General features: G+C 30.3%; 1 protein-coding gene across 1 annotated transcript in view; it reads right to left on the bottom strand.

Annotated features, from left to right (window-relative positions):
• Positions 1-565: 565 nt before the first annotated feature.
• The window catches only part of LOC123259813 (inactive tyrosine-protein kinase 7-like), a 48,012-nt gene continuing 38,624 nt past the window's right edge, over positions 566-9,953 (bottom strand). The window contains exons 4-8 of the mRNA XM_044720528.1: positions 8,343-8,782; positions 5,768-6,631; positions 3,607-3,882; positions 3,123-3,305; positions 566-1,841 (exon numbers count right to left, since the gene is read on the bottom strand). Of these exons, the coding sequence (XP_044576463.1) occupies positions 760-1,841; positions 3,123-3,305; positions 3,607-3,882; positions 5,768-6,631; positions 8,343-8,782 (2,845 nt within the window). The 3' untranslated portion in view covers positions 566-759. The remainder of the gene's footprint in view (positions 1,842-3,122; positions 3,306-3,606; positions 3,883-5,767; positions 6,632-8,342; positions 8,783-9,953) is intronic.

Below are 9,953 nucleotides of genomic sequence, written 5' to 3'. Positions count from 1 at the left end.
AGTATTCTACTTATTACGGGTTTCGAATGAATATTAATATGGCTTTTATATGAATCTCATATTCGTGTCAAAATATGAGATTCATTATGATATTCATAATGAACCTCATCATGATATCAGATGATTTTTACACGGGTTTATCTTTGAATAATAGATAAACAAGAGAATAGTTTTATTTAAATTAAGTAAAAATTATTTCAATCAATTTAACAAGTTCTTGAGCTAAGAATATATATTCTTGAAAATTTTTAAGAAAATGAATTTTTGTATCAAGAAAATTTTCTTAATAAAAGTATTTTTTTTTTCTCAGTGTAAAAGCGACAAAAAATATCAATTAATTCAATTTTAAATATTTAACAATTTTAAAGTAATAAATTTTCCAATTCTAAGCAATTAAAGTTTTCTTCCCAAAAAATATATTCAAATTTTCACAAGAAATAAATTTCAGCTTAATTACTTATTAAAAAAAGTGCAATTTTGTTTATATTGAAAAAAAATTGACCACTTTTTAATATTAAAAAAATTTAGTTGAAATTGACAATATTTTTTAACTAAACGCTACAAACTTTAAGTTTACTTAATTTGAATTTTAATTATAATTAAAAATAATTAATCCTACTATTTCTAAGCAAAACTTATTTTTCCTAAAAACTAAACCATATTACCCCGCAAAAAATTTTTTTCCCCATCAACAAAGCCAAACTACCTTCAGTTCTCCAAAAAAGCGATTCCCCCCTTAATAATCTCGAATAAATAAATTTACAAGCAACTATCGACGACGATTTCCCCTATTTTAGTAACAACCTCATCGAAAGTCGGTCTCTCCCTGGGATCCTTAGCCCAGCACTTATCCTGAAGCTCCTGAAGAGCAGGAGGGGCGGCTTTGTGAGCCTTCCAGCCCAAAGAATGTGTCTTTAGCTGGGCCATCACCGTTTCATCGTTCAATTTATTCAGAGGCAGCTCGCCCTGGTGGAAGATCTCCCAGAGTAAGCAAGAAAATGAGTAGACATCACTTTTCGTCGAGTACTCATCCTCATAAACCGCTTCGAAGGGCATCCACCTCAGAGGGATCACCTGGTTGCGGAACTTGGCGTACTCTTGCTGATAAGGTTCCTTGGACATGCAGGACATGGTTATTTTCAGACTGAGGTTGCTAGAAATTAAGCAGTTCCTAGCTGCGATGTCCTTGTGAACCAGCCTGTTGTCCGCGATGTGCTTCAGCCCCCTGGCGGCTTGATTCGCAAGGGCCAAAATTTGTGCAACGGCCAATTGAGGAGCGCGCTGCTTGATATCGGGGTTAGGGTTCGCGTTGGATGTGGGGCTGCTACCGGAGTTTGGAGCCAAAGCTTCGTCCTTTTTCTTTGAAGCCAGCAGGAACTGCTTCAAGTCGCCCCAGTCGGTGAATTCCAGGATCATGTAATCGGGCTCTACCTCTCTGCAAAGTCCAATCAATTTTGCGACATTCTCATGGTTCAATTTGTGCAAAAGATCCAAATGTCGCTTGAATTCTTGCAGCGAAGTCTCGTCCTTGGTATTCAGAAGACTTTTTACCATAACTATCTGCTCTTTTTCACCATCCACTTGGTACTTTGTAGAAAATACTTCTCCGAACTCCCCACGACCCAGCGGCTTCAATTCGCGGAGGTTTGATCGTGATATCGCTAATTTGTCGTAGCTGCTTTTGGATTTTTTAGAGTGATTGCTGCTCTGGCTTTGGGCTGTTTCTGCTCCGTCGCTGCGATGCGAATCTCTGTTCTCTTTTTTACGCTCGCCATTTTGCTTCGGGTTCATCTCCTTTAGCTCCGTTTGCTCCTCATGGATGTCGCCGTTCTCGAGTTTTTCTGGAAATTTTTTACTATTAATACCGAGAAAAAAAGTTTTGATCAAACTTAAAAAATTTATTAAGAAGATCAACATATTCTTAGCTAAATAAAATTTTTTTTTGGTAATTATTTACAAGAGGGGTCAATCCCATTTTGGGCCATAACTAAGTGAAAAATTAACATTTTCAAATTTTTTTCTGATTCTGCTTGTTTTTACAGCACATTTATGATTAAAAATGTCGTGAAAGAAAAAAAATAAAGATTTTGATAGCTTTTTTGCCTTCAAAAGTTGGAAAAAATTTTAGCTCTCATCTTTGTAGATAAATTTCTATTTTATGTTTTTTTGATATACAGTAGCGCTCAAAAGTATTTTGACAACATTATGCGTTAGTTTTTTTCAACAATGTCAGAATACTTTGGAACCACCATTTTTGTAATATTTTAAAAATTAAACTTTCTTTTGTTACGAACAAGGACCACTTTGACATTATTCTATAGATTATTCAAAAGCTGTTAAAAAAATAAATAAATTATCATTGGGTTTCATATTTATTTTTAATTAAACTATTAAATATATTTAAATATACTTATTAAATATATTTTAAATTATTATTAAATATACTTATTAAAAGTACGTAAAAAGACGAATAATTAAAAAAAAAAAAGTTAAATATCACAATTTTCGAAAAAATTTATAAATTTTTTCGAAAATTTGTTAAAATTGTGATAATCAACTTTTTTTTTTTAATTGTTCATTTTTTGATGTATTTTTAAAAAAAAAAAAATATATTAATAAAATCAACTAGAAGTTTCGTTCAAAAAAATGAAAATTAAAATAGTTGACCCCACTTGTAAATACTTACCATGAGAAAATATTTTTAAATGTATCAAAAACCTTACAATCAATTACAAAAAATTTTTAATTTAACATTTAAAATAATTTTACATTATCAAAACTAAAAAATATGTTTTTACTTATTATTAAGCTTTATGCACACAGAAAGATTAAAATGACACTGGATATCATTCCAGATTATACTGAGTGAAAAAATTTCAGATAGTAGCTAGTATAATCCAGATTACACTGAGTATAATCTGGATTTTTTTAGCTACTATCTGTAATTTTTTTTCACCACAGATATCACTGAATATAATCTGGGATGATATCCAGTGTCATCTTGTTCTTTCCGCGCACGTTCTTAAAAAATTTGTATTTTGTGCAAAATAATTATTGTCTTCATAATTTTCTCGAGTCAATTTATTTATTTTTTTTTTTAGACCGGTTTTTTATTTACGAACCTTCACCCTGTTCTTGTAAATACTGCTGCTTCCTACGGCGGCGCCTATAGCGGCAGTAAAGCATCAATCCAATGACAAGAATCATATAGGCGCCAGCAACACCTAGTGTTATTGTTACTGTTTTAGTCATCATCGAGCCGTCGTAGTTTTCTACGTCCATATCTGATCTGTATCCATCGCCGGCTATCAAAAAATAAAGTAAATATTTAGATTTAAATCTAATATTTGTACAACACTTTTTAGTTTAAAATTTATATGTTTGATATAAATAATATTTAATTCCGCGAGAATTTTAGTAAATAATTTAATCTAATCCTTTGTTTGCATAGGTCAAGATAAATTCAGTTGACGATTAGCTATAGATTATGAATATTATGATGATATTATTACAAATTATGAATGGAACTGTCGGGAACTAAGGAGTATTACAATCGAAATAAACGGAAGATGTTGTTGGTTGTTGCAATGATAATGACAAGCTTACATTTGACATTCAATTGAACCTCGACCCTCTTCAAGCCCCCGCTGTTACCCGCTGTGCAGCCATATTTTCCTTCGTCGCTGAGGTAAGCCTCTTTGATGTACAAACTTCCATTTGCTAAAACCTGTAATCGAGGATCATCGAGATTATTTAGCGTCGAGTCTTTATCCCAGTGGATTTGTGGCGTTGGATCGCCTTCTGCCGCACAATGCAACATCACTGGGTACCCTTCCATGGCTTCTGTTGGGTTCTGAGGCAGTTCCGTGAATTTTGGAGCAACTGAATCATAAAAACAGTTTGTTACTAAGTTTTTTTTCGGTCATGTTTATGTTACAAGCTTTTGGAACGTTGTTGTGGGTTTCCGATAATTAGTTTCCGATTTACGGTAATTTGGATGGTCGATTATAAGTTATAAGTTTCGATAACGGAGGGATAGTTTTGGTCCATAAATTCTCTTTGGAATTTAAAATTGGTAATTATTGTATAAATAGAAGAATTTTAAATAAAATTTTTACTGTTTCCTTTTTTCGATCACATTTTTCAAATTCACATTTTAAAAATATTTTTAAAGTTCAATATTATTTTACAAATAATTATTTTTTCAATAAAAAATTTTTTTGAATTGATTTAAAAAAATAATTTATAAAATTTACAAGTTTAAATTTTAGATTAAAGATTCAAAATATTACTTTGATAATTTTATTAAAAAATATTTAATTTAATTAATTAATTTTCATGTTAATTATTATTCAAATACATTTTCGATAAAATTTTCCGAAAATTTTTTTAATTGATAAATTAAATAATAAAAAAAATAATAATATTATCGTGTCAACCTAAAAATTAGTTTCAATACGGAAAAAAGAAAAAGGGAAAAATATTATTATATAATGTAACGTGGCGCTTCATATAAAAAACTGGAAAAATTACAGTTTCAGATTGTAATTATTACAGATTTTGTAAGAATCCTACATATTAAAATTGATGGTTGATTGAAATTAGCTTAGTATCGAAATAACTCGAAAACATGGACCCTGATTCCTTATTGATTCAGAATTAGAGCGCGCAATTTGAATTCCTACACTGAAAAAAAAAAAATTCTTGACTGGAGTGTAAATTTTCTTGGCTCTAGAAAATATTAACCCTTTAATCTTCTGGAGTCGCAAAGAATCTCTGTGTGAGCTGTTAGGGGAGAGAGCCAATCATAGTCTGTTATGCGGTTGTGTGAGAGACGGTTGAGTTGTAATAGTGTGTCCATGCGTCCCTTTCTACTATTTTTCTAGCCTCCTCTCGAGGAAAAAGACTATAGCTCTCTCACTTAAAGAAAAAGACCTATGACTCAAACTAAAAGTGGGAAGTCAAGGCCGAGTATTAAAGGGTTAAGGAAGGTTGAAAATTTCTTGAATGAAGTCAAAGTTTCTTGAGCCAAGAAAATTTTTTCTTGCTCTAAAATAACTTTCGTTTTCTTTAAAATTTTCTTGGCGCAAAAGAATTTTTTTTTTTGTGTTTAGTTACATTGTAAAATATAAATATTACATTGAAAGCTCTGAAAATTAACATTAAAAGTTTGAATTTTTAAAAATGTTATTTAAAACTGCAATTGTTCTAGTTTTTTTATACAAAGCGACGCTTACATAGAAAAAAAAAATGTTCTTGAATCAAGTAGGGTAGAAATACCATTTTTGGCCACCTTAGAACCGTTTTTGGCCAGTTAGCATTTGAATTAATTTATAAAAAATTATAATATTATAACCATATTTTTGTTGAGTTTTCAAAAATTTATATTAAAACAAATTTAATTTGTAATGGTTTATTAATTCATATAAATTCATTTCTATCGTTTATTGGAATAATAAATGGCCACAAACGGTACTTCTACCCTATATAATTTTGAAGAACTTAATATTCTTGATTTGAGTAGAAAAATTCTTAATTTAAGAATATTTTTCTTGATTTAAGGAAATTTTACTTGATTCAAGAATTTTTCTCTTGAATCAAGTTAATTTTTTTTTCAGTGTATTACTATTTATAATGTAATTTTTACATTTTTTTTGCGTAAGGTCTAATAAGAAAAAATTAATTTTAAAAACTTCTGTAAATTGAATTAGGATCAAATCTAATCAAAGAATCCTTAAAAAAAATGAAAAATCCAGATTACACTTACTGACAACTTCAATCTGTATGGTGTGATTGATGGAGCCCTGAGCGTTGGAGGCAATGCATATATAACGACCTCTGTCTGTTTCGAGGACGCCATTAAAGTGGAGCGTACCATTAATGTCCTGAACGTGATCTGGAAACTTTTCTCCCTCGTGTTCCTTTATCCACCTGACAGTGGGGTTGGTGGCGCCTTGCGCCTTGCAGTAGACTTTCGTCGTCGAATTAAGTTCGAGTTTCTTGTCGACGGGGGGCGGTGAAAATTTTAGCTTTTCTTTGACATTGAGTGTCGCGGGCTTGGACCTGAGCGCGGGGAATCCTTTGGTGTGGATCTCGCAAGCGTAACTCCCCTTGTCGGCGAGCGACGTTGATCGGTAGTGAAGAGTGACGTTTCCATGCCGGTCGGTGACGCGATGTCTGCTGGGTCCCCCGGTTTCTTTCAGGGGCTCTCCGTCTTTCACCCACTGAGCATGAGTCACCGGCGCTTCCATCCCGGTGTAGGAGCACATCAGAGTCGCAGGATCGCCTTCCATTACTGAGAGCGACTCTGGAGAGCTCGTTAGTGTCGAGGGAGTCGAAACTATCACTTGGACTACTATCTCGCTGGTACCCGCCAAATTTTCCGCGATGCATGTGTAATTGCCTCCGTCTTCAGACACTCGGGCCTTCGCGATCAGAAGAGTGTTGTCCTGCACCCGAACGGGCCCCGCGTCGCTTATCAAGTGACCTCGCGGGTCACGCCAAAATACGCGGGGTCCTGGCAATCCTGCGGGCTCGAGGCAACTCACTTGGAGCTCTTGGTCTTGGCCTACTACTGCTATTTGGTCTGGTAATGATGGCTCTAATGATGCGTCTGATAGGTTGTGTAAGTCTGGAAATTATTTTTAAAAATTATTCACATTTTTTTATGAAAATTAATTTATTTATTTATTTATTCAGTTTTTATGTCAAGGCAAATAGCCAAATGACAAAAATATACATAGGTTTATACTGAAGTACACGTGTAGCAAAATTAAATTAAATGAAAATGAAGTTAGCTGACATTTCAAAATTTTTAGAAATTTTTTATCGAAAAAATTTCAATTAAACAATTAAAAAAAAAAATATCACATGTTAAAAACTTGAAAAATTATAAGTGCAATTTTTTATAAATATCTTTTTAGTTGTAATTTAATAAAAAAAAAAATCAAAAATTTTTAGACGTCTACTATATAAATTCAGTGTCATTAAATTAAATATAAAAAAATTACAGATAAAAAAAAACAGATAGGATTAATTTTATGAAAATTAATGATTTTAATTGATTTAATTAGTATAAATATAATCTCTGAAATCTAATAAAGATGAAAAAGAGAACAATATTTAATAATTGAGGAAATAAAAATAAAAGGATCAAGCTAAATGTAAATGCTTAAATGTTTAAAAAGTTAAATGTTGAAAACAAACTATAACAATTTAGTAACGTCAATTTCAAGTGACCTTTTTGATATTTATCAGACACTATTTAGTAGATATTTATTAACCTTTAATCATTTTTTTAATAAATAAATTATAGAAAAAAAAAATTGAGATGTAGAAATTTTAAAAAGTTGAAAATGCAGTTTTTAAAAAATTAATTTTCACAATAAATTTATTTGTTAAAAAAAAATTATCAAATGACTTCTAACTTTAATATCATCATTTTTTTCACGTATTTGTAAAATTTTGTGTCATTGCGTTAAAAAATTTTTGTGTTAAATATTTTTTTAAGCAATAACGGAAAATTTTTTACTGAGTGTAGTTTAAAATATTTATTGAAGTTAATTAGACGAAAAAATACACAACTATCATCCTTTCATACAAAATTTTTAATTAAATTGAAGTTATGTAGGATTGAAATTTAATAATAAAAATTTATCAATCAATCAAACAAGTTATCAATCAATAAAACTAATCGGCAATAATCGAGACTTTGAGTAATGAACATATGTAAATATCATAATTCAAAGATACGGCAATGACTCGCGTCAAGTATTAATTACTATCAGTGAAGTAGATATGTTATTAATATCGACATTGATAAGTACTAGGCGATACACTTGAAATTCATAATTTGAATGAATTAACACTACTTCCTTGTCGAAATATTGATAAAACAATTAACATGTATTAAGAGCAAAAATCTAGAACTAAAAGAATTGTTTTATAAAGTTCGATAATTTTTATTCAAGCAGAAAAATTTTTTAATTAAATAAAATTTACTTAAATCAAGAATAATTTCTAAGTTTAAGAACTTTTATGGTTGATTCAAAATGATTTAATTTTTAAAAATTATTTTTATAATTCAAAATTAATTCTTTCAAATTAATTTAAGTACAATTTTGTACAAAAAATTCTATCAAACTAGTTTAAATAATAAATAATTAAAAATAAATTTTAAAAATATATAAATAAAGGATAACGTTATCCTGAAATATAAAAATAAATATAAAACTTCTTCTCATGAAATGTTTATTTTTTGAACAAAGAAAAGCTTAAAAATAGAATTTGTCCGATCGGAATAAAATAAAATAAAATCCAAGCGTGAATAAAGTAAAACTTACAAGCAATCTGCAGCTCAGCGGTGTAAATCTGGGCTATGCCATCTCTGATACCGTGACAAGCATAGACACCTTGATCCCGGTGCTCAGCGGCGCGAATAACCAGGGTACCATTTTCAAAAGCCATTCTTTCGTCGTCCTCGTCGGTGAGTGGTCCGATTTCTTTAAAATACCACTCGACGGAATCGGCATTCTCGTAGACGCAGTGCATTGACGCCTGCTCACCGCGTTTGACAATCACATTCTGCGGGACAACTTTTATCGTAGCCGTCTCGTTCTCGGGCACTACCAGCGGATAACTTTCTTTTATAGGCGAGGATCCGGCTTCATTTCGCGCCAGGCATGAATACACCCCATTGTCTTTTGTGCTCACGTTCTGGATGTGCAGTTTCTTTTTGCTCTTCACTTTTATGTGCTCGTTTGTCATCAAGCTTTTAGTATTCCTGTTCGTTAAATGGAGCAAATATTAATTGATTTTATTGGTAATTATTTATTATTCATGCAAAAAAAAAAAAACAAATTTAAATTAACAAATAAATTATTGAAAAATAACTTAGAGAATAATAAAAAAAATTTTTGATTCAAGAAAAATATTAAAAAAAATATTAGTGACATTAGAAGATAAAATTAAAAAATTTCTTGTGTTGATTTTTTGTTTTCTTGGCACAATAAATCTTAACCTTCGAACGATAACCATTGTTATTAATTGATGTAAGGTAATATTATCATCAGTCGATACTAAAAAATTCTCCAATCAATATTGATAGATCTATTCGAAATTACAGTGATAAAAAAAATTGACTTGATGTCAAATAAAAATTCTTGACTCGAGAGTAAATTTTTTTGGCTTAAAAAAATATTAAGGGGGTATTCTGGTCTAGAAGCATGAAATTTCAGGTAATTTTTAAAGTGCCGTAAAAAAAAGGCAATCAATATTTTTACCATCGATTTTTTTTATAAGTTATTTATTAACATTATAAGAATACAGAAAAAAATAAACAAAGTTGGAAATTAAAAAAATTAGCAGCTGATGAAGTGGGGGAGTCTCAAAAAATTGACACATGACGATACCCACGATTCCAACCCTCCTAGCAATAGAAAACAAAAAAATAAAAAAGATTATTAATCTAGAGTAATGTCGCTATGGTTAGAACTACGGTCATCCCCAAATTTCAATTTTTACTATTTTTAAAAAATTTGAAAAAGTTAAAAAAAGTGGGAAAAAAAATGTTTTTTTTTCTTTTCTTTTTTCAGGCAGTCGCCATTTTGTGAAAAAAATTTTTTTTCAACTTTTCCGTAGTTCCAACCATAGCGACATTACTCTAGATTAATAACCTTTTTAATTTTCTTTGTTAATTCTTTGAATTTTCAACTTTTTTTATTTTTTTCTGTATTCTTATAATGTTAATATAAATAACATAAAAAAATGGATAGTAAAAATATTGATTGCCTATTTTTTATGGCACTTTAAAAATTACCTGAAATTTCATGCTTCTAGACCAGAATACTTCCTTAAGAAAGACTAAAAATTTCTTGAACCAAGTCAAATTTTTTTGAGCCAAGAAAATTTGTTCTTGTTATAAAATAATTTTGATCTTTCTCAAAATTTTCTAA

The sequence above is a fragment of the Cotesia glomerata genome, linkage group LG2, assembly GCF_020080835.1.
Source record: "Cotesia glomerata isolate CgM1 linkage group LG2, MPM_Cglom_v2.3, whole genome shotgun sequence".
NCBI lineage: Eukaryota > Metazoa > Arthropoda > Insecta > Hymenoptera > Braconidae > Cotesia > Cotesia glomerata.
The sequence above is the reverse complement of the archived record's forward strand: the minus strand, read 5'-3'. Positions and strand labels throughout refer to the sequence as shown.